This window comes from Oncorhynchus kisutch, linkage group LG29, assembly GCF_002021735.2.
Source record: "Oncorhynchus kisutch isolate 150728-3 linkage group LG29, Okis_V2, whole genome shotgun sequence".
Taxonomy (NCBI): domain Eukaryota; kingdom Metazoa; phylum Chordata; class Actinopteri; order Salmoniformes; family Salmonidae; genus Oncorhynchus; species Oncorhynchus kisutch.
In genome coordinates, this window is record NC_034202.2 from 38,795,702 (window position 1) to 38,821,491 (window position 25,790).

A 25,790-nucleotide genomic window follows, 5' to 3' on the forward strand; every position below is an offset into this window, starting at 1 on the left:
GTGGCTACATGCTGCTCTCGCTTTGATTAAAAAACAAACAAGTGCATCTACTAATGACGCTGTAAACGGGTCCATTTCAAAGTAAACGGCACAGATCCATATATGGCAATGGTCGATTTGCATATAGGGATAATGCAGCTCTGATTGGTTATTGCGCACTGGTCTGTGAGGTATGGAGTATGGGCCGGAGTCGTGCGTGTCAATACAATGGAATCCTACTCTGATGTGTTCTGCCTTCAACAAAATCTCTTGCATAGTTTACTTAGTTTTGCATACTAATGTTTGCATAGTTCGTTTTGTTTCACTATGTTGCATTGAAAGTGGCTAATATTTGCGTTGATTCGATCCCAATCTCCACAGTAAAGCGAAATGTCAATAGTGTTAACTAACGGGGAAAACTCTGGAACGTTGAGTGAAGTTCCATCGCATGCTTCACTCCTCATGCTGATATTTCTCTAGTCCCGGGGGAGCTGCTCTTCCGCGCACAGTTTAGCGCTAACATTGCCTCTCAATAACACAGGTTCTTTGTTGTTAATTAATGTGTTACGATGTCAAAGAAACACAATCTACTGGTACAATAAACAGGTATATTCAGAGACACATCATTTCACCAATACCTTTACGGATCATAAGGGTGGGTAATAGCAAACATCATAAACATACAGTATGCAGTATGATTTGATTGATTGATTTGTTGCACTCAGTCATGTTCCATCCACATGATACTAAGCAGTGGCGATTTTAGCATGTAAAATCATTTTAAAAAATGTATAAGTGGGAAGCATGCCAGAAAAGTCACTACACAACAATAAACAATACATTAATTGCACTATAACGGTGACAAACGGTGCCCACAAACTGTTAGAGCCTAAATAAAGCTGTCCCAACAGCAGAGTCCCAACAGCAGAGTCCCAACACCTTACCACTGCTACACCTGGCTATCAGCGGATCCTTGTCTGGCAGCGAAACAGTTCATTCAGCCTCATTTACTGCCTTAAAAAAAAACATAGCTGATATGGCTGTCTTGTTTAAACAAATGTGCTTTCTAATGACAATTGAGATGTACAAACTATGGTATAAGGGGACGACAAGCAGATAAGTGGCAATCCGTAATTTCGATTAAGACATTCATGAGCCAGCTAGGATGGACGTAATGTCAGTCAATATAGCTATTTGTTTAGAACTTCAGTGTTGTACTGCAACAGAATTCAGAACATGGGCCGTTCTTATAGTGTTCTCCCTATACACCAAATCAGAACTGTAGGATAAATAAAGAGGGCATATAAGCAGACAATGTAAGCTCTTACAATATTCAATGATTACATTTCTTTATCATTTTTATTTACATCATGTGAGAGAACATTCATAAACGTAGTGTATCGAGCACTAGGATCTATTGTAAGAAAATTAAAAACATTTTCATGCAGGCCTCCAATTCACAAACATAAGTTAAAAATTTTTTTAAATACATGATCAATATTCACATTAATACAATGTTTCCTTATAAATGTGGTTCATTTTGGTTGAACAATGTACAAAATGTCAGCCAGACGTTCTTATTTACAGAATCGCGTGTTGAGTCAATGTTGATACTAACATTTTTCAAGTTTCTCTAGTGCTAGCATGCACTGGTTCGCACGGATATGCCACAAGAGCTGGTAAACAGCTAATGACCAACTGTTCATTTTAACAACTTCCATGTTGATTGTTTACAATTTGTACATTTTGTTAAAGACTTCCAACAATACACAGTTCCAACTTTTAAAAAATGTATACTTTGGCCATTTAGCAGGCGTTCTTAAACATGTTAACATTGTTAACAGAGTTTTGTCTCAGTACAGTGTTGAATGTGAAGTGGTATTCTGCGAGTCCGGGTGATGACATCTCTGTGAACAGATGTAGGATCTTAATACTTATTTGGGATTGGTGGGTCCCCTGCTGGATGGTTGAGCTAACCTAGGCTAATGCGATTAGCATGAGGTTGTAAGTAACAAGAACATTTCCCAGGACATAGACGTATCTGATATTGGCAGAAGGCTTAAATTATTGTTAACCTAACTGCACTGTCCAATTTATAGGTGCTATTACAGTGAAAGAATACCATTCTATTGTTTGAGGAGAGTACACAGTTTTGAACATGAAAAATTATTAATAAACAAATTAGGCACATTTGGGCAGTCTTGATACAACATTTGCAACAAAAATGCAATGGTTCATTGGACCAGTCAAAAAAAAAATCACACACTGATGCCATCTAGTGGCCATAATCTAAATTGCACCTGGGCTAGAATAGTACATTATGGCCTTTCTCTTGCATTTCACAGATGATGGTACAAAAAAACAGTTGGTTTTTTCTTGTATGATCTTTTACCAGATCTAATGTGTTATATTCTCCTACATTCCTTTCACATTTCCACAAACCTCAAAGTGTTTCCTTTCAAATGGTACCAAGATAATGCATATCTTAGCTTCAGGACCTGAGCTACCCTCAATTAGATTTGGGTATGTCATTTAAAGCGAAAATTGGAAAAAAAAAGGGACAGATCCTCTTTTAATTTGAGCCAGTCTCCAACAGCAGGAAAATAATCCTGCAGCAACAAGAAATGTGAAATATCATATTATATTAATATAAATATTAATATATTATATTAATGGTCATTTAAAGTACATTTTGTAGAGGTTAATCAGGTCTGAAATTTGGAAATTACAAACTTTAGAAGCCTTTTTAAACATAAAATACACTTCAAGTTTTAAAGGACAGTTCTGCAACAGGTGGTCAAATTAAGATCTTACATCTGTAACTGTTTGCCAAGAGACTCATGCCGGGAGATGGGTATACTCAACAAGTTGTCTCATTCTCCAACAGTGTTCTAGCTCAAACCCAGGTCTGAGCATAAGAATTGGTCTAATTTACACAGAAGTGTTTTCATTGTCAAACATGCCGAAGGTCCTTTTTTAAGCACCATTTTGATGATGGCGCGTGCCTTGTCTGCCCTCTCAGCGTTTACGTTTACTGACTCCATTTCATAATCATTGATCACATTCTTCTGCAGGAGCCCGTCCAGGAGACATTTAGTTATAGGCTCTGATACCGTTTCCACAAACTTCTGCCTCACAGACCTCAGCTGCTCCACAGCATAGACCTCCTGCCCACCAATCAATGCAGTATCCGGGGTAGTATCTGGGGAGCAGGGAAAAGTAAGAGATACATTTGCCAAATATGTACTTGTGATGGAAGATACCTGATCTACACTATAGATATAGATACGATCTACACTATAGATATAGATACGATCTACACTATAGATATATGACAGCCACAGAGTAAGTAACACAGTAAAGGGACTGGATGGGTTTAAATAACAACTTACCGGTTAGTGGCACTTGGCGTATCCATACCTCCTCATCCCCTCTCTTCAGAAGCCTAAGCTCCACATCCTCTGTACCAGCCTCCAGGAACACCTGGAAGGTGGGGTGGTGGTTGGGGCCGTAGTCACGGTGAAACGTTTCCTTCTGAAACACAAAGTCAATGTTATGTCTCCACCAACTAGCATTCAGTACAGCTCACATTTCAAAATCACACAGCACTATGGTACGACAATGTCACATTCACATGATCCAGGATATGTCTGCTAAAAACATGGGAAAAAATATGATTTATTGTACCAATGGTTGTATCTTGTTTTTCATGGCAGAAACACAGCAGAGTTTGTATGTTTCCCCACAGGTGAGCGGGCAGTTGGAGGCGATCTGAATGTATCTGCAGGCCCGCTGTAGCTTCTCCACCTGCAAGAGAGCTGACTATCAATAAGGGTCCTTCGATTATCAGAGGAGAGACAAATTACACATTTTACTGCCTAAAGTGACTTTCAGATTCATTTTAGCAACAAAAGTGTCCTTATACTGAATGTAAAGGTTTTTGTACCTCAATGACAGGCACGTTCACTGGAAGTAAATGTACGTTCAGAGTTGACTTGCGGAGTTGTTTGTGGAACAGCAACACTTGGCCTTCCACTGAGGATGAGAATATGTAGGATAGCAGGCCCCAAAAGGAAAGGTCTGTGATGTCTACCACCACATGTGAGTCAGTCACCCTGACTGGCTGCAAAACTTCCACACTGTCACCAGTAACATGGGCCACAGATAAGGAATCAAAGCCTTTCCCTGCAATTGAGAAAAGGGTCATTTGTGAACTGTGGTGATTGTGTAACATGGTGAAGATTGTCCTGCTACTAGGACGTTAGAGGATGTCAGAAATTTTGTTTTCCCATTTCTGTTTTGGATTCTGTTTACATAAATACAGGAACAACTTTTCAGGATGTAGCCCTAATACCCACCAAAGAAGAAGAAGAAGATAATGAAGCGGGTCTGGGTGCATAGTCACTGTACCCCTATAGTCACTGTACCCCTATAGTCACTGTACCACAATAGTCACTGTGCCCCTATAGTCACTGTACCCCTATAGTCACTGTACCCCTATAGTCACTGTACCCCTATAGTCACTGTACCCCAATAGTCACTGTGCCCCTATAGTCACTGTACCCCTATAGTCACTGTACCCCTATAGTCACTTTACCCCTATAGTCACTGTACCCCTATAGTCACTGTACCCCTATAGTCACTGTACCCCTATAGTCACTGTACCCCTATAGTCACTGTACCCCAATAGTCACTGTGCCCCTATAGTCACTGTACCCCTATAGTCACTTTACCCCTATAGTCACTGTACCCCTATAGTCACTGTACCCCTATAGTCACTGTACCCCAATAGTCACTGTGCCCCTATAGTCACTGTACCCCTATAGTCACTGTACCCCTATAGTCACTTTACCCCTATAGTCACTGTACCCCCATAGTCACTGTGCCCCTATAGTCACTGTACCCCTATAGTCACTGTACCCCTATAGTCACTGTACCCCTATAGTCACTGTACCCCTATAGTCACTGTACCCCTATAGTCACTGTACCCCAATAGTCACTGTGCCCCTATAGTCACTGTACCCCTATAGTCACTGTACCCCTATAGTCACTGTACCCCTATAGTCACTTTACCCCTATAGTCACTGTACCCCTATAGTCACTGTACCCCTATAGTCACTGTACCCCTATAGTCACTTTACCCCTATAGTCACTTTACCCCTATAGTCACTGTACCCCTATAGTCACTGTACCCCTATAGTCACTGTACCCCTATAGCCACTGTACCCCTATAGTCACTGTACCCCTATAGTCACTGTACCCCTATAGTCACTTTACCCCTATAGTCACTTTACCCCTATAGTCACTTTACCCCTATAGTCACTGTACCCCTATAGTCACTTTACCCGTATAGTCACTTTACCCCTATAGTCACTGTACCCCTATAGTCACTTTACCCCTATAGTCACTTTACCCCTATAGTCACTGTACCCCTATAGTCACTGTACCCCTATAGTCACTTTACCCCTATAGTCACTGTACCCCTATAGTTACTGTACCCCTATAGTCACTCTGTACCGGTACCCCCTGTATATAGCCTCCACATTGTCTCTGTACCGGTACCCCCTGTATATTGCCTCCACATTGACTCTGTACCGGTACCCCCTGTATATTGCCTCCACATTGACTCTGTACCGGTACCCCCTGTATATTGCCTCCACATTTACTCGGTACTGGTACCCTCTGTATATAGCCTCCACATTGACTCTGTACCGGTACCCCCTGTATATAGCCTCCACATTGACTCTGTACCGGTACCCCCTGTATATTGCCTCCACATTGACTCAGTACTGGTACCCTCTGTATATAGCCTCAACATTGACTCTGTACCAGTACCCCCTGTATATAGCCTACACATTGACTCAGTACCGTAATACCCTGTATATAGCCTCCACATTGACTCAGTACCGTAATACCCTGTATATAGCCTCCACATTGACTCAGTACCGTAATACCCTGTATATAGCCTCCACATTGACTCAGTACCGTAATACCCTGTATATAGCCTCCACATTGACTCAGTACCATAATACCCTGTATATAGCCTCCACATTGACTCAGTACCATAATACCCTGTATATAGCCTCCACATTGACTCAGTACCGTAATACCCTGTATATAGCCTCCACATTGACTCAGTACCGTAATACCCTGTATATAGCCTCCACATTGACTCAAGGTGTTTTAGAGTATTGTTGTCAAGGTGTTTTAGAGTATTGTTGTTGTCAATGTGTTTTAGAGTATTGTTGTTGTCAAGGTGTTTTAGAGTATTGTTGTTGTCAAGGTGTTTTAGAGTATTGTTGTTGTCAAGGTGTTTTAGAGTATTGTTGTTGTCAAGGTGTTTTAGAGTATTGTTGTTGTCAAGGTGTTTTAGAGTATTGTTGTTGTCAAGGTGTTTTAGAGTATTGTTGTTGTCAAGGTGTTTTAGAGTATTGTTGTTGTCAAGGTGTTTTAGAGTATTGTTGTTGTCAAGGTGTTTTAGAGTATTGTGTTTGTGTAGCTTATTAAAGTAAAGTTTTGTTTGTTTCTGGTCCTTATTTATTGAACCGTTTGCATTTTATTATAATTCATATTTATTTACTTATTTTATTCTGTGTTTAAAGGTTTGAACACAGAATAAATCCTGAATCCTCAGTCAATTTGTAGCCCCACTTTCTTGCTTGTGTGGCTTCTCACTGTGTGCTGTTCTGTTTGCTCTACCTTGACTGAGCGCTGCTACCTACTGAACTAAGGCCTAGATCCAATCAGATCAAGCGTTAACCCGGGTGATAGTGGATGTTTTTGGAGGTGTTGGTAGGTGGAACTGCAATAGAGCTGTCAAATCGGTGAGCAGCTGCTCTTGTGATCGTTGTCAAGAAGCCACACCCATCTCACTCGGGTTAGAAGTTCAGAACGAGAAAGTGTAAGCTATATTGAAATTATGACACTCAATTTGAAAATCATGAAACTAAATAATTAGTATTTCAATCAGTTTAATCGAGGCGTAGATTACATCTCACATTTCAGTGTTAGAACTGGTAAACAAGGCTGTATTGGATAAGCGGATCTATTTGAATTGGGCCCTAAATTCTTTGCTGTGACATTTAAACCGTGTGTACTTAACCCTTCAACTTAAACAACTTTAAGAACACTGTTTGATGGACTTCTGTAGTAGGCAAGCAGTTTGTTTCAATTAAACCTTTTTCATATTTACCCCTGTAACTGTAACACCTTAATTAAATAGTTATTAATAATATTTGTGTAATTCTGTCTAGCGTGACCTGTTTCCTTACCATGTACCCAGTTGAAGTCTTTAATGACTCTGCCCTATCCCAAGAATTATGTGAATTATGTTACAATTGTCTATTTGGACAGATGTTGACATTATGTTGGCATTTGGACAGATGCTGAACTTTGATGAAGACGTAGTGTAAAACTCACCAGAGGAAATCTCACAGTGTGGGAGGTGTAACTGACGAACAGATCCCCGAGGACACTTAATGCTGAACAGAGGTCCGGCAGGTGTCCGGCCTGTGGAGTGCAGGAGACTGTCGTCCCATTGGACAGTCCTGTAAAGCACCTCCCCCTCCCCCTCCATCAGAAACACCAGCCCTGTCAACCTGCACTGGAACAGGCCTGCATGGGGGCACTGGAGCCTGGCGGCCACAGGACAGAAGTGGCACTCATTAAAAAAGATATATTTTAGATGGTTCCTCACCCAGGAAGTAGTGTATGGGCCAGGAGAAACTATAATCCATTGTTCAGGTTTTCTTTCTATGTAAAATACATGATGTCGCTTTGACTACGGGGATGTAGTTGCTGTCGCCGCATTATTACGTGTGACCGATGTGACATCACTGTGATCTGTATCAGGAAGTGGGCTGGCTGTCACTGGCAAAGCAGAGAACGCAACATTGCATTCTATTCATTTACAGCTCTCTTGCAGAATTTACCATATTACCTCACATCGCTTCTAACACACAGAGGAAGGAAATACAAGACATGGCCAAAGGTACAGTATGTGGACATCCCTTTGAATTAGTAGATTCGTTGCTGACAGGTGTATAAAATCGAGCACACAGCCATGCAATCTCCATAGACAAACATTGGCAGTAGAATGAAGAGCTCAGTGACTTTCAACATGGCATCATCATAGGACAAGTCGGTTCGTAAAATTTCTGACCTGCTAGAGAAACTGTAAATGGTGCTATTGTGAAGTGGAAACGTCTTGGAGCAACAACGGCTCAATCGCTAATTGGCAGGCCACACAACAAGCTCACAGAATGGGACCGCGAGTGCTGAAGTGTGTAAAAAGTTGTCTGTCCTTGTTTGTCTTCACTACCGCGTTCTAAACTGAGTACCCTAAAATTCACTACTACCATTTGGGCATTTTAGGGAATTGGTAAATGACCTGTTCACAGACTAAATGTACAGTGAGCTCCAAAGGTTTTGGCTCCGTACTCCAGCATTTGTGGATTTTGAAATGATACAATGACTATGAAGTTGAAGTACTGACAGAGCTTTAATTGGAAGGTATTTTCATCCATATCAGGTGAATCGTTTAGAAATTACAACACTTTTTGTTCATACTGTAGTCCCCCCATTTTAGGGGACCAAAAGTGCTGTATTGGGATGTGTGTTATGTGTAATACAAAGCAGTACACATACTGCTAGGCTGTTATTCTAATTGTGAGAGGTTAGGATGTCTTGGGGGTATGATATTTATGCGTCTGTAACTTTCTCGCTCATCATTATTCCCGATTAATTATCCATCATTAGCAACATTAATGTAGATGTGTTTAGAAACATATTCTATTCTTATTTACAATAAAAGTGATTCCAAAATGACACAATACATTATTTACCATTCCTTTCCTTTCTGTTGGGAACAAAATAATCTGACCAAATGCATCCAACCAGTTTGTGGAGTCTCCAGCTTGAATATGGGACCAAATACTTACCTGTTTACTATACTGAACAAAAATATAAATGCAACATGTAAAGTGTTGAGCCCAGGTTTCATGAGCTGAAATAAAAGATCTCAGAAATGTTCCATATACACAAAAAGCTTATTTCTCAAATATTTGGTTTTCTTCCATACCTGTTAGTGAACATTTCTACTTTGCCAAAATAATCCATCGACCTGACAGGTGTGGCATATCAAGAAGCTGATTAAACAGCAGGATAATTACATAGGTGCACCTTGTGCTGGGGGCAATAAAAGGCCACTCTAAAACGAGCAGTTTGTCACACAATAAAAATGCAACACAAATCCCTCAAGTTTTGAGGGAGCGTGCAATTGGCATGCTGACTGCAGTAACCTCCACTAGAGCTGTTGGCAGAGAATTGAATGTTCATTTCTCTACCATAAGCCGCCTCCAATGTCATTTTAGAGAATTTGGCAGTATGTCCAACCTGTCTCACAACCGCAGACAGCGTCATTTGGGCAAGCGGTTTGCTGATGTTAACGTTGTGAACAGAGTGCCCAATGGTGGTGGGGTTATGGTATGGGTAGGCATAAGCTACGGACACAATTTAATTTGATCAATGTAAATTTGATTGCAGAGATACCGTGACGAGATCATGAGGCCTGTTTGTCGTGCCATTCATCCGCCACCATCACCTCATGTTTCAGCATGATAATGCACAGCCCCATGTCGCAAGGATCTGTACACCATTCCTGGCAGCTGAAAATGTCCCAGTTCTTCCATGGCCAGCACACTCACCAGACATGTCACCCACTGAGCATGTTTGAGATGCTCTGGTGTAACCAACAGATGCATATCTGTATTCCTAGTCATGTGGAACCAATAGACTAGGATCAAATACATGTATTTCCTAATATGAACTGTAACTTTGTAAAATATTTGAAATTGTTTCATTTTGCATTTCTATTTTTTGTTCAGAGTACTTTGTCACGGCCCCTCCTCTGCATTCCTCCAGAGGAGGGTCGTTAGTGATTGGAGCCACCTGGACTCAGGGTATAAAAAACTGCTTCACTAATAATCACCTCTAGCTCTCTCTCTCTCTCTCTCTGCTCCTCCAGGTATGATCCTGTTTTGTTTGTTCCTTTGTAGTTTTACGTAGTTTTCACTCAGTCATATTCACACACACAGATTCACGCATCCCTGCACTTTACATACACCTCACATTATAATACTTTCACACCTCATTCCCTTTTCTTAGTTTAAAGTTAATCATTTTTGGTTTATAATAAAGAACATGTTTAATTGGCCGATACCTGTTGTTCGTGTCCCCTCAGCCTGTGACAACTTTAATACACATAAAAGTGTTGTAATTTCTGACAGTCTGCACTTTAACCTTATAGTCATTGTATCATTTCAAATCCAAAGTGCTGGAGTACAGAGCCAAAACTACAACAGAATTCACTGTCCCAATACTTTTGGAGCTCACTGTTTTTTTCTAGTATTGTTGTATTTCTGATGATACTGCCTTTATTGTTGTATTTATATCATACAATCTATACATTATATCATCCTGCTGCATTGTTTTGTATGAAGCAGGGCTCCCCTTGCAAAAAGACAAAGAAATAAATAAAACAGCCCTACAAACTTCAACTAACCTGGCAACCACTAGCAAACAATCAATGGAAGTAATAAAACAGCCCTACAAACTTCAACTAACCTGGCAACCACTAGCAAACAATCAATGGAAGTAATAAAACAGCCCTACAAACTTCAACTAACCTGGCAACCACTAGCAAACAATCAATGGAAGTAATAAAACAGCCCTACAAACTTCAACTAACCTGGCAACCTCTAGCAAACAATCAATGGAAGTAATAAAACAGCCCTACAAACTTCAACTAACCTGGCAACCACTAGCAAACAATCAATGGAAGTAATAAAACAGCCCTACAAACTTCAACTAACCTGGCAACCACTAGCAAACAATCAATGGAAGTAATAAAACAGCCCTACAAACTTCAACTAACCTGGCAACCTCTAGCAAACAATCAATGGAAGTAATAAAACAGCCCTACAAACTTCAACTAACCTGGCAACCACTAGCAAACAATCAATGGAAGTAATAAAACAGCCCTACAAACTTCAACTAACCTGGCAACCACTAGCAAACAATCAATGGAAGTAATAAAACAGCCCTACAAACTTCAACTAACCTGGCAACCTCTAGCAAACAATCAATGGAAGTAATAAAACAGCCCTACAAACTTCAACTAACCTGGCAACCACTAGCAAACAATCAATGGAAGTAATAAAACAGCCCTACAAACTTCAACTAACCTGGCAACCTCTAGCAAACAATCAATGGAAGTAATAAAACAGCCCTACAAACTTCAACTAACCTGGCAACCACTAGCAAACAATCAATGGAAGTAATAAAACAGCCCTACAAACTTCAACTAACCTGGCAACCACTAGCAAACAATCAATGGAAGTAATAGGGGCGTGTTTTCTTTCTTCTTAATTAACATCAAGCCAAATATGGAGGTGATTTGAGTTGATTTGGACGTGACATTTTGAACATTTGCACACGTGTCATCACTCCAACTGAGCGGCTGTTTAGACAAAACTGAACCAGGAATTAGAGTTTCTCTTAGGTTTTTAGACTTCTGTCAGCGTGAGGAACCATCTAACATCAGGTTGTAAAATCCTGACCTTCCCCTTCAAGTGAAAAATGTATTCATGGATAATAAATGCTAACCTGTAATGGGTTTTTGTCAATTGTGGATGGATGTTTTTCAATTCAGGTTCTGTCCAAAGAGTTGGGGTCTGGAATAGAAAAAGGAGCACCAACATGTCAACCAACACTTTAAGGCCTACATTCTCTCTACTAAGCAGTGATGATGTTAATAACAACAGGCTGCATTACCTACAATATTTGCCTCTGTTTGGAATGAGACTTTCCACGCCTGTGTTTGAGACTGTCATTATACCATGCTTTGATACAATATAACTTTTATTAATCAAACGCTTATACAACTGTTATCCATAAAACACAACAACACAGAGCACAGAGTTAGAGAGCACTTTGATTGTCTTTAATTAAGACCAACTATCTGGCCACGGTGTTCATGCTGCATCATTGGTCCCTACACTCTACAAATTAGGGGTTCAACAAGGCTTCTTCTAAGATCATCAAAGATCTCTGAAGAACCTTAGGGTTCTCGGGCACAAAAAATTGCCCCCAGAAGGTTCTTCCAAGAACCCCATAGTCGGTGGGGTTCATCGAGAACCGTCCTTAGTCGGCGGGGTTCATCGAGAACCGTCCTTAGTCGGTGGGGTTCATCGAGAACCGTCCTTAGTCGGTGGGGGTTCTTGCAGGAACTTTCCTTAGTCGGTGGGGGTTCTTGCAGGAACCGTCCTTAGTCGGTGGGGGTTCTTGCAGGAACCGTCCTTAGTCGGTGGGGGTTCTTGCAGGAACCGTCCTTAGTCGGTGGGGGTTCTTGCAGGAACCATCCTTAGTCGGTGGGGGTTCTTGCAGGAACCGTCCTTAGTCGGTGGGGGTTCTTGCAGGAACCTAACTGCCCAACTTGAAATATTTGGATGGGAATATGGAAAGACAGCAGCTGCATTTAACTGAAAAATGGAACGATCTCCTCAATTTGTATGGTTTAAATTGATATTGTTTTATGATGATACCATCTGTCTTTTCATATTTGTACAAATCTTTCTAAAACAGAGAATGGACAGAATTCAATGGGATATCAATCAACAAAGAGGTAAGAAAATGTAGGCTATAAGAATATGTTGAAGGCTAGCTGTATTGGGTGCAGATGACTGAACTGCTCACTTTTGTGTCTGCAGGTATCTGAACAAAATCGGAACAAAAGCCAAGGTGTGAATACTGTCATGTGCATGTTTTGTTAATCATCTGTATAATTACTATTTTTTGGGATTTACAGACTTCACCCTCCGTATACCTCTGATGAATATAACAGGAAACCTGTTATAAAAATTTTCTTGGAAGAATTTATAGGGGTTCCCCCACAGTTTCAATTTGAAGAATCGCTAAAGGATCCTCCAGGAACCTTTTTCTTTTTAGAGTGAGGAGAGGGTCTGCTAAGTCGGCAGGGCACTTCAACCCTGTACATGGAGAGCTACCCTCCTGTAGGTTGTAAATTCAACCCTGTACATGGAGAGCTACCCTCCTGTAGGTTTTAAATTCAACCCTGTACATGGAGAGCTACCCTCCTGTAGGTTTTAAATTCAACCCTGTACATGGAGAGCTACCCTCCTGTAGGTTTTAAATTCAAACCTGTACATGGAGAGCTACCCTCCTGTAGGTTTTAAATTCAGACCTGTTCCTGGAGAGCTACCCTCCTGTAGGTTTTATATTCAAACCTGTACATGGAGAGCTACCCTCCTGTAGGTTTTAACTCCAACCCTGTTCCTGGATAGAAACACTCCTGTAGGTTTTAACTCCAACCCTGTTCCTGGAGAGAAACACTCATGTAGGTTTTAACTCCAACCCTGTTCCTGGAGAGAATCACTTCTGTAGGTTTTCGCTCCAACCCCGGTTGTAAACTTACCTGATTCAGCTTATCAACCAGCTAATTATTAAAATCAGGTTACGGTTGAAGTTTAAACAACGTAAGATGCAGTCTGATGTTAGCCAGAAGGCTTTGATGCTAGCTAGCTAACCAGCAATGTTATGTGTATGGAGGATGATAGCTATCTAGCATCAGCTTTGTAGTGGTCATGTGATGTGGAAACACTTGTTTTAAAATGTTCCTCCATTGGTCTCATTGTTGTCGCTTTTCTAATTCTGTAAATATTATTTCGTAATTTTAACAAATTTGATCCATGTTTAATGACATCACGTTCCTGATGGCAAGGCAATTTTTAAAAACGTTTTACCTTTATTTAACCAGGCAAGTCAGTTAAGAATAAATTCTTATTTTCAATGACAGCCTATGAACAGTGGGTTAACTGCCTTGTTCAGGGGCAGAATGACAGATTTTTACCTTGTCAGCTCGGGGATTCAATCTTTTAGGTTACTAGTCCAACACTCTAACCACTAGGCTACCTGCTGGTTACTAGTCCAACACTCTAACCACTAGGCTACCTGCTGGTTACTAGTCCAACACTCTAACCACTAGGCTACCTGCTGGTTACTAGTCCAACACTCTAACCACTAGGCTACCTGCTGGTTACTAGTCCAACACTCTAACCACTAGGCTACCTGCTGGTTACTAGTCCAACACTCTAACCACTAGGCTACCTGCTGGTTACTAGTCCAACACTCTAACCACTAGGCTACCTGCTGGTTACTAGTCCAACACTCTAACCACTAGGCTACCTGCTGGTTACTAGTCCAACACTCTAACCACTAGGCTACCTGCTGGTTACTAGTCCAACACTCTAACCACTAGGCTACCTGCTGGTTACTAGTCCAACACTCTAACCACTAGGCTACCTGCTGGTTACTAGTCCAACACTCTAACCACTAGGCTACCAGCCGCCCCATAAATGCCTGACAACGTATCCGAAAGTATATTTGGCCGACAAGAGCGTTCAAGTGTGGTACGTGTATTGAGAGTATTGGTACGTGTGGTACGTGCATTGAGAGTATTGGTACGTGTGGTACGTGCATTGAGAGTATTGGTACGTGTGGTACGTGCATTGAGAGTATTGGTACGTGTGGTACGTGCATTGAGAGTATTGGTACGTGTGGTACGTGCATTGAGAGTATTGGAGTTGGAATTTCAGTTTTCTTCCTGAATTAACGGAATTAAAAGGGAATTGAACCCAACCCTTCAGTATGCCAATGTTTAAATTGCAAGATCGAATCCCTAAGCTGACAAGGTAAAAATCTGTCGCTCTGCCCCTGAACAAGGCAGTTAATCCACTGTTCCTAGGACATCATTGTAAATAATAATTTGCTCTTAACTGACTTGCCTGGTTAAATAAAAGTTTTTAAATATATATATATATATATATATATATATATATACACAGTGGGGCAAAAAACCATTTAGTCAGCCACCAATTGTGAAAGTTCTTCCACTTAAAAAGATGAGAGAGGCCTGTAATTTTCAATCATAGGTACACTTCAACTATGACAGACAAAATGAGAAAAAAAATCCAGATAATCACGTTGTAGGATTTTTTATGAATGTATTTGCAAATTATGGTGGAAAATAAGTATTTGGTCAATAACAAAAGTTTATCTCAATACTTTGTTATGTACCCTTTGTTGGCAATGACAGAGGTCAAACGTTTTCTGTAAGTCTTCACAAAGTTGTCACACACTGTTGCTGGTATTTTGGCCCATTCGTCCATGCAGATCTCCTCTAGAGCAGTGATGTGTTGGGGCTGTTGCTGGGCAACATGGACTTTCAACTCCCTCCAAAGATTTTCTATGGGGTTGAGATCTGGAGACTGGCTAGGCCACTCCAGGACCTTGAAATGCTTCTTACGAAGCCACTCCTTCGTTGCCCGGGCGGTGTGTTTGGGATCATTGTCATGCTGAAAGACCCAGCCACGTTTCATCTTCAATGCCCTTGCTGATGGAAGGAGGTTTTCACACAAAATCTCACGATACATGTCCCCATTCATTCTTTCCTTTACACGGATCACTCATCCTGGTCCCTTTGCAGAAAAACAGCCCCAAAGCATGATGTTTCCACCCCCATGCTTCACAGTAGGTATGGTGTTCTTTGGATGCAACTCAGCATTCTTTGTCCTCCAAACACGACGAGTTGAGTTTTTACCAAAAAGTTATATTTTGGTTTCATCTGACCATATGACATTCTCCCAATCTTCTTCTGGATCATCCAAATGCTCTCTAGCAAACTTCAGACGGGCCTGGACATGTACTGGCTTAAGCAGGGGGACACGTCTGGCACTGCAGGATTTGAGTCCCTGGCGGCGTAGTGTGTTACTGATGGTAGGCTTTGTTACTTTGGTCCCAGCTCTCTGCAGGTCATTCACTAGGTCCCCCTGTGTGGTTCTGGGATTTTTGCTCACCGTTCTTGTGATCATTTTAACCCCACGGGGTGAGTTCTTGCGTGGAGCCCCAGATCGAGAGAGATTATCAGTGGTCTTGTATGTCTTCCATTTCCTAATAATTGCTCCCACAGTTGATTTCTTCAAACCAAGCTGCTTACCTATTGCAGATTCAGTCTTCCCAGCCTGGTGCAGGTCTACACTTTTGTTTCTGGTGTCCTTTGACAGCTCTTTGGTCTTGGCCATAGTGGAGTTTGGAGTGTGACTGTTTGAGGTTGTGGACAGGTGTCTTTTATACTGATAACAAGTTCAAACAGGTGCCATTAATACAGGTAACAAGTGGGGGACAGAGGAGCCTCTTAAAGAAGAAGTTACAGGTCTGTGAGAGCCAGAAATCTTGCTTGTTTGTAGGTGACCAAATACTTATTTTCCATCATAATACATTAAAAATCCTACAATGTGATTTTCTGGATTTTTTTTCTCATTTTGTCTGTCATAGTTGAAGTGTACATATGATGAAAATTACAGGCCTCTTGCATCTTTTTAAGTGGGAATTGGTGGCTGACTAAATACTTTTTTTGCCCCACTGTATATATATATATATATATATATATATATATATATATATATATATATATATATAAAATAAATGATTACTTACATGAATGTGGCTAGAAGTCTTAAAGCCCTTTGGAATCCCTGAAATAAGAATCAATGGTCAACATTTTCTCACTTGTTTTTGGATTTGGAGCCATCTGGTACTGTATCTCAGAAACAAACCCATGGATACATTATACACACCATTGTATATTTTGTATTAAAACAAATAAACAACTGTCGAACATGAATATAAATCGAGATATTCACCCCACATAATATTCTGTATAAGACTAACTTTCATCTGTGTATTCATTTTTTAGAAAGTCACTTATTTTGCCCCCAATGTCTAGATAATTCAACATTACCAGGTAAACATTTACTTCGAAGTTTTACACTCATTACTAACATTTAAAATGGGCATCATGTGGAATAGACCTAATACAAGTCAAGGTATGACTTACCTCGATTTAATGTTTTTGATTCTTCCATTCTGGTTCCCTCTGATCCAATGGCATCATCCCTTTGTTTCTGAACATTTCCTCCAGATCCCACTGTGGGCATTGTGTACTTTATGTCAAAAGCTTGAGGGCCACTGATATTGAAGCCAAGGTAAAATGAGATGTTGCCATCCTTCCACACACTGGGCTGTTTCTGGGGACAAATCTCGATCTCTTTATCTGCCATACGGGCAAATGCTTTATGCACTCTGACCACTCCATTGACACGAAGAAGGTGATCCTGAATGCAAGTGTCCCTGATCTCTGCACTGCCTCTTGTTTTATTGAGAGTCCTTGATTTCCTTTTTTTCAGATCCACACAGATGTCGTCTATGCTTGATTTGTGAACAAGTCTTTTCAACCCAGCACCTTTACCCAGGTAAAACAAGGGCACAAGTTCCCTAGATTGTAGGTACTTCTTGTATTTGTTGTCAAAGGCCTGTTTCATGCACTCAACATACTTGTTAAGATCAATGTCATTGGTGACATCGCCCTCTCTTGCCTCCTCGGGCCAAAACAGTAGAAGGACAAGGAGGTAAAACTCTGGAGTCCAAAGTTTGCTATTTTCTTTCTCCATGAACTTCTGAAGAATGGCTCTAAGTTGTGGTAGAGTTGCGGGTTCTGGAGATGCCACTGGCCCATTGGTCTGGAGGATGTTGGCCAGGATGTAATTACAGGCAGTGTTAACATCGTCAGGGTTTTCTTTATTGATTATTTTCCACAGCTCTGTGATTTTACTCAAGTTAGCATTTCGATTGAGGGTGGAGAGGCCAGGAAAGGTAGAGGCCATTTTTTCTTTGAGTGTCTTTAATGGTAGTTCCTCTTTTGAACTGGGGGCACTTGTATACTTGCAAAAACAATCAACAATGTCTCGCTGAAAGTATGGTGTCTGATCCTTCCAGTTCCTGGGCTCAGAGTAAGTGAGGTAACTCTCAAAAAAATTATAAAATTTCCTTTCAACCGCAACTCTGAGGCTGGTGATGAAAGTCTGGTACTTCATGAGCTTTCTGTCCTCAGACAGTATCGAGAGATGTTCAGCTGATATTTCCTGGGTAAGGATTTTCCTCCATTTTGGGTTGAGATTTGTGAGGGAATTATAAACAATGTTAGCAACCTGTAGATAACCAAAGATTCCCCTGTTGTTGAAGGTGTGATACATTTTCATTGGACTGTCACCCTCCATGTGATTCACTGATTCCCTTTCTGCTAACTCCTCCTCTTGTTTGAAAGCCTTGATGGCTTTCTCTGCCCAAAACAAAATATCTCTGGTCCCTGATTTTTCACCTGTTTTGCCATTGACTTGTTTATACAAATGGTTTTTATGAACTTGCCCCAGTGTATCAGCAATGAATGAGTTGGTGGGAACTCTCTCTTTAGCTTTTTCAGCCCAAATCTCAGCTCTTGTAAAATCAGACATTTTGATGTAGTAAAAACGTGCAAGAGATTGAGGGTAGAACGGATCATGTTTAAATGTTTCTGATGCGGTTTTCAACACATTCGCACATTCGGGAATGCCTTCATGTTTCTCAATATCTAGAATTAACCTGGAAAAGATCTCTTGGCCATTTGAGGTTGTTTCTCTCTTTGTTAACATGTCTTTGAAGAACAGTAACAAGGATGGCTGAATTTGTTGTCTGGTTAAGTACTGCAGAAAGTCCAGTGTTGCTGAGCTCCTAGCGATACCAGCATCTGCCAGCCACTGAACACATTGATGTGCAAGTACTGGGTGTGCTATGCGGACTCTCTTGTCTTCTCCTCCATGTCTTGAGAATGTGACTATGAGATCACTGAAAGGTTGCATGCGTTTCTCAAATGACAAGTTCACACCAAAGGGGTCTTGATGGCTGAGGAATGTCTCACATTGTGACTGTAAGAGGTAGGAGCCAGGAACATAGGAGTTCACCAGAGCTAAAAAGGCAAAGAGTTTGGTGTTGCGGGAGACTTTGTTTTGCTGAAGATATTTGATGATTTCTTTTCCCTCTTCTGAACAAAATGTTTTTCTCGTGTATTCTTCATTGAAATTATTTAGCATTATGTTAAAGCCGTGAAACTTCCCCATCTCGTCTCTGTGATGCCTCTGTACTAGTTTGTCTTTGCTAACAAAGCTTGTTTTCTCTTTGTCAGAAAGACGTGATTTCAGGAGTAAATCTGCCTCAGTTCTACTCTCATCCTCCTCATCGTCTATGATACAGGTCGAGCGTATGCATTGTAGAACGATGACCACTGGGAATTGAGCACTGATTTTTTGCTCTGTTATTTCTCTGATGAGGAAGTCCTGTAAGTGGTCCCTCAGGTGTTCATTGTCCTGCAAAAGAAGCACTGTATTCTGGTTTTCTGGATCACCGGTAGCAAAAAGTTCGACCACCTGTTTAGCAATAATCCTGGTGTCCGACAGGGGGTCTTTCTGGACTTGTTTGCCCATATCTTTCTTGTCAGAAGACGGGTCGACTAGAACAGCACACCTGAGCTCTTTCCTCAGGTCCCAGAGTATTTGCATGGCCAGGGTGGTTCCTCCGCTGCCTGGCTGGTGCAACAGCTTAATACTGTTTACACTCCAACTGCCCTGTCTCTGTAACTTGATGAGTTCCCTCAGCTTTTCATAACCATCTCTTCTGATACATTCAATGTCCTTTTTTTCTCTTGTAGGTGTGGCACTGCTGTCAGAGTTTGCCCTCTCATCGGCCAGGTAAAAGTTCATCCATTTAGGTGGGGTTCCCTTGTAAAAATCTGTCTCAGTCTCCAAAGCAACTGCTGGGTCGATTTGTTCTCCTTCAAACTCACTTGCACTCAAGACATCTAGAAATGAGAGTGAGTCCATGAGTTCACTGTCCATGAGAATCACCCCCCCTCCAGCATTGGGTAGGGTTGGTATCACTTTGCCTGCCATGACAGGTAGCTATGTTGAGACTCTCTCACAGTGGAGAGAAAAGAGATTTGGATCTGTGGCATCTGATGACGCCTGCAAAGGCTGATAATTCCTGTGGCAAGGAGGGAGTAACCTTTCCCCTAGGCTATTACTAAGTATAGCACAGATAAGCCTGGAATATCAACCAATCCAACTAATGTATTGCATGTATTTTCTCTTTGCAAATCACATGAGTGCGAGGCATGGCCGTGAATCAGAGACGTATAGGGTTCTCAGAGGCTGTGTTCAAGGGAGGTTCAAAAATAGTTGATTGATTTGAGAGAAAGCCAATGGTTGTTGGTCAGGACTTTGTTCCTTGCTTTCTATTGGGTTTAACGAAGGCCACATTTGAATGAAGCTTTGTTAAACAAAGACAATGTTATTTTTTACGTGGAGCTGTCGTTTGTTCCAGTTGATCTTGGTTATTTTCAACAGGTTTTTGTCATGTCCAGTCTACAGGGAGAATGTTCCGGAAACAAACAAAGTTTCAGTCAAAATAAGATTAAGTTTGATGAATGAAAACCAGGCAAAAATTACTGAATTACAATGAAGAAATACTGATACAAAATACTGATACAAAATACTGTCAAGATCAAGGGACAATTTCAGCTTGATCTGATATAGTTAAAACCCTGCTGAATTACAAATTTTTACAAACAAAATACCAGACTTGTATTTTGTATTGTACAGTATTTAATAAAAAAATATATGATTTTTGCATTTCAAAATACAAAAATACATTTGGAAGTAGATGGGCCGAACAGCAACAAAATTCTCAGTAACTGTTACAAAAACGTTTTACTTGCTATGACTGTGATATGTTGTTATTTATCTACCTTCAGATTGTAATATACTGTAGTAATTAATGTAGTGTTTTTGCAGATTGTAATATACTGTAGTAATTAATGTAGTGTTTTTGCAGATTGTAATATACTGTAGTAATTAATGTAGTGTTTTTGCAGATTGTAATATACTGTAGTAATTAATGTAGTGTTTTTGCAGATTGTAATATACTGTAGTAATTAATGTAGTATTTTTGCAGATTGTAATATACTGTAGTAATTAATGTAGTGTTTTTGCAGATTGTAATATACTGTAGTAATTAATGTAGTGTTTTTGCAGATTGTAATATACTGTAGTAATTAATGTAGTGTTTTTGCAGATTGTAATATACTGTAGTAATTAATGTAGTGTTTTTGCAGATTGTAATATACTGTAGTAATTAATGTAGTGTTTTTGCAGATTGTAATATACTGTAGTAATTAATGTAGTGTTTTTGCAGATTGTAATATACTGTAGTAATTAATGTAGTATTTTTGCAGATTGTAATATACTGTAGTAATTAATGTAGTGTTTTTGCAGATTGTAATATACTGTAGTAATTAATGTAGTGTTTTTGCAGATTGTAATATACTGTAGTAATTAATGTAGTGTTTTTGCAGATTGTAATATACTGTAGTAATTAATGTAGTGTTTTTGCAGATTGTAATATACTGTAGTAATTAATGTAGTGTTTTTGCAGATTGTAATATACTGTAGTAATTAATGTAGTATTTTTGCAGATTGTAATATACTGTAGTAATTAATGTAGTGTTTTTGCAGATTGTAATATACTGTAGTAATTAATGTAGTATTTTTGCAGATTGTAATATACTGTAGTAATTAATGTAGTGTTTTTGCAGATTGTAATATACTGTAGTAATTAATGTAGTGTTTTTGCAGATTGTAATATACTGTAGTAATTAATGTAGTGTTTTTGCAGATTGTAATATACTGTAGTAATTAATGTAGTATTTTTGCAGATTGTAATATACTGTAGTAATTAATGTAGTGTTTTTGCAGATTCTAATATACTGTAGTAATTAATGTAGTGTTTTTGCAGATTCTAATATACTGTAGTAATTAATGTAGTGTTTTTGCAGATTGTAATATACTGTAGTAATTAATGTAGTGTTTTTGCAGATTGTAATATACTGTAGTAATTAATGTAGTGTTTTTGCAGATTGTAATATACTGTAGTAATTAATGTAGTGTTTTTGCAGATTGTAATATACTGTAGTAATTAATGTAGTGTTTTTGCAGATTGTAATATACTGTAGTAATTAATGTAGTGTTTTTGCAGATTGTAATATACTGTAGTAATTAATGTAGTATTTTTGCAGATTGTAATATACTGTAGTAATTAATGTAGTGTTTTTGCAGATTGTAATATACTGTAGTAATTAATGTAGTGTTTTTGCAGATTGTAATATACTGTAGTAATTAATGTAGTGTTTTTGCAGATTGTAATATACTGTAGTAATTAATGTAGTGTTTTTGCAGATTGTAATATACTGTAGTAATTAATGTAGTGTTTTTGCAGATTGTAATATACTGTAGTAATTAATGTAGTATTTTTGCAGATTGTAATATACTGTAGTAATTAATGTAGTGTTTTTGCAGATTGTAATATACTGTAGTAATTAATGTAGTATTTTTGCAGATTGTAATATACTGTAGTATTTACCATATTGTTTTAGTTGTATTATCTTTGAACTGGAGGCTTTCTCTTTTGCTCTATTCGTATTACTGGAGAAATAGTAAAATATTATAAATATATATAAATAAATATAAATTTTCATAACCTGTAGGTAGGACTGGGGTCTGAACAGATTGTTCAGCGCTTCTGCTATTTTTTACAACTTGCATGTACCAAATGGGGATATGGGGAGGGGAATGGGCAGGGTATAAGCAAATGAAATACTGTATTATTTACTATAGTTTAAAAAAAAAGTGTAGTGGTTTTGCTGACATTACTGTAGTATTACTGTAGTATCTACAGTATACGACAAAATTCTGTAGTAACTCCTACACATGAGGGATACTGTAGAGTGTAGTATGTTATTGTACAGTGTATTCACATCGGTCGTATGTGAGCGGCCTACATGGGGCCAATATTTGAACCTGCATTGGGCCCACATCGTGCCAATGGGGACATGTTTGCTGGGACTCCTACTTCCATGGAACAACAGTGTGCAGGATATTCTACACTCTACACTATGTGTTAATTTAAGTTATTGTCACGTTCTGACCATCGTTCGTATGTGTTTTCCTTGTTTTAGTGTTGGTCAGGACGTGAGCTGGGTGGGCATTTTATGTTGGATGTCTAGTTTGTCTGTTTCTGTGTTTGGCCTGATATGGTTCTCAATCAGAGGCAGGTGTTAGTCGTTGTCTCTGTTTGGGAGCCATATTTAGGTAGCCTGTTTTGTGTTGGGTTTTGTGGGTGATTGTTCCTGTCTTTGTGGCACCAGATAGGACTGTTTTGGTTTGTCCACGGTTCTTGTTTTGTAGATTTTTGTTCTTTCATCTTTATTAAAGATGCACAAAACTAACCACCCTGCATTTTGGTCCGCCTCTCTTTCACCAGAAGAAAACCGTTACAGTTATACACCTCAGGGGCCATTCTCAGTAATTAAACTCATAGCGAATTGAATGTTCATGTAATTGCCATTGTCATTGTACGTGGTTATCAAAAATGTATTCAGTATTCCATTCACCACCAATGTACTTTTTTATTAACAATGGTCTAATCTCCACCACCATCTTAACATTCACTTCCTCTGTCAACGTTGCCGGTGACGGGGACTTAGTTCAACCGTTATTCAATGAACTTCCTGTCTAATACTCTATCATTTAGAAAATCACTTTTTAATCTGCTCTGTCTTTCTTCTATTTCCATTCTGGATACTTACTTTGTCATCTCCTCTCTCCGTGAATAGAGATTATCTTGTGCTCTGTCGTCTCCAAATGGATCCTGCTGCACAAAGACAGATTTAGTTTTGTTTTTACTTAAACCACTCCTACATGATAAACCACTCCAACATGTAGAAAAACACTTTTTCAGGATGTGGATCCTACGCAAGAGGTTCGTCACAAATGGCCTTCTATTCCCTGTATAGTGTACTACATCATAGGGCTCTGGTGGAATGTAGTGCACTATATAGGGAATTTGAAGCCATTTAGGACACTTCCTGGGGGTGTTACTTCCTAAGGGCAGTTCACTCATAATAGGGAACTGAAATTCATACATATGAAATATCGCACAACGCCATGTCATGGAACTATACAACCCCAGTCTAACAACACCATGTCATGGAACTATATAACCCCAGTCTAACAGCACCATGTAATGGAACTATACAACCCCAGTCTAACACCATGTCATGGAACTATACAACCCCAGTCTAACAACACCATGTAACAGAACTATATAACCCCAGTCTAACAGCACCATGTCATGGAACTATACAACCCCAGTCTAACAACACCATGTCATGGAACTATACAACCCCAGTCTAACAACACCATGTCATGGAACTATACAACCCCAGTCTAACAGCACCATGTAATGGAACTATACAACCCCAGTCTAACAACACCATGTAATGGAACTATATAACTCCAGTCTAACAGCATATAATGGAACTATACAACCCCAGTCTAACAGCACCATGTAATGGAACTATATAACCCCAGTCTAACAGCATATAATGGAACTATACAACCCCAGTCTAACAACACCATATAATGGAACTATACAACCCCAGTCTAACAGCACCATGTAATGGAACTATATAACCCCAGTCTAACAGCATATAATGGAACTATACAACCCCAGTCTAACAACACCATATAATGGAACTATACAACCCCAGTCTAACAGCACCATGTAATGGAACTATACAACCTCAGTCTAACAGCACCATGTGAAGGTCTCATCTAAGATCACAGATACAATTACAGCAATGAATGTGTTTCATTCTTCCTTAACATCTTGCTTCTCTCCGTGTGTGTGTGTGTGTGTTTGTGTGTGTGTGTGTGTGTGTTTGTGTTACATAGCCCCACGTTAACAATCCCCCAAAGCCAATGTGGACATGTTTGCTGGGAACTCCGCAGACTGAACGTTTTGCTTTTCTCCGAGGCTATCGCGAGGCTATCGGGTACAAACGATATAGTATATATATACCAAAAATATCTTAGGTTTCTGAGTTGTAACAATTGTAAATATGAGAGAATAACAAACGTACCTTCCGTCTGGTCTACCCATACAAGCACTGGACTTGTGGAGAAACCTTGACTATTCATTCCAACACACCAACTACAGCAAGCTTATTTTTGTGTATCAAACAGAGATTCTGGTCCACGTATGATTACAAAACGGCAGTGAATACAGGGCCAACTACTACACACACCTTATTCAGCTTTGATTTCCTGTAAAGGGAAGGACAGAGAGAAGCGGTAAAACAGGTCGGAACATCACCCTGCCCAATGTTACTATGTCCTGCCCATAAAAGGATTTCCTTGCAATCTTGCCAGTGGGTGTGTGTTATGATTAACCAATACGTCACAACAGGCTGTGTTCTGTCAGTGTAGTCTACGTTTCTTCCTCCTCTACATCTGACACCTGACTCTACTCAGTCCTTCCCTGATGTGTAATTCCTATTGGAAGTCAGGATATCCAACAGGTTGAATTTTTATTCACCCAAAACCCGCATTCAGAATTGAAAATGTATAAGAAGACTATTTAAAAATAATTTAAACTGCAGCCTGATTGTATGTTATGTATCTTTGTGTAGCATAAGCAGAGAGAACAGTCTATGACTTGGGTGGCTGGAGTATTTGACCATTTTTAAGGTCTTCCCTCTGACACCACCTGGCAAAGAGGTCCTGGATGGCAAGAAGCTTGGTCCCAGTGATGTACTGGGCCATACACATTACCCTCTGTAGCACCTTGTGGTTGGATGCCAAGTAATTGCCATTCCAAGCGGTGATGCTGTAGGTCAAGATGCTTGCAACCTTCCGGTTGCAGGAACTAATGGGGATCTATATTAAATACATAATACATATAGATACATAGCA

At 39.8% G+C, this 25,790-nt stretch overlaps 1 protein-coding gene across 1 annotated transcript; it reads right to left on the minus strand.

Annotated features, from left to right (window-relative positions):
• Positions 1-1,311: 1,311 nt before the first annotated feature.
• On the minus strand, positions 1,312-25,148 carry LOC109873977 (sterile alpha motif domain-containing protein 9-like). The gene is made up of 10 exons (XM_020465713.2): positions 24,959-25,148; positions 23,624-23,685; positions 16,952-20,345; positions 16,552-16,589; positions 11,644-11,711; positions 7,399-7,613; positions 3,926-4,164; positions 3,667-3,786; positions 3,372-3,513; positions 1,312-3,181 (listed from the first exon to the last, which is right to left on the minus strand). Exons 3-10 carry the CDS (start codon positions 19,872-19,874, stop codon positions 2,871-2,873), a joined length of 4,056 nt encoding a protein of 1,351 aa, XP_020321302.1. The 5' UTR covers positions 19,875-20,345; positions 23,624-23,685; positions 24,959-25,148; the 3' UTR covers positions 1,312-2,870.
• Positions 25,149-25,790: the final 642 nt, after the last annotated feature.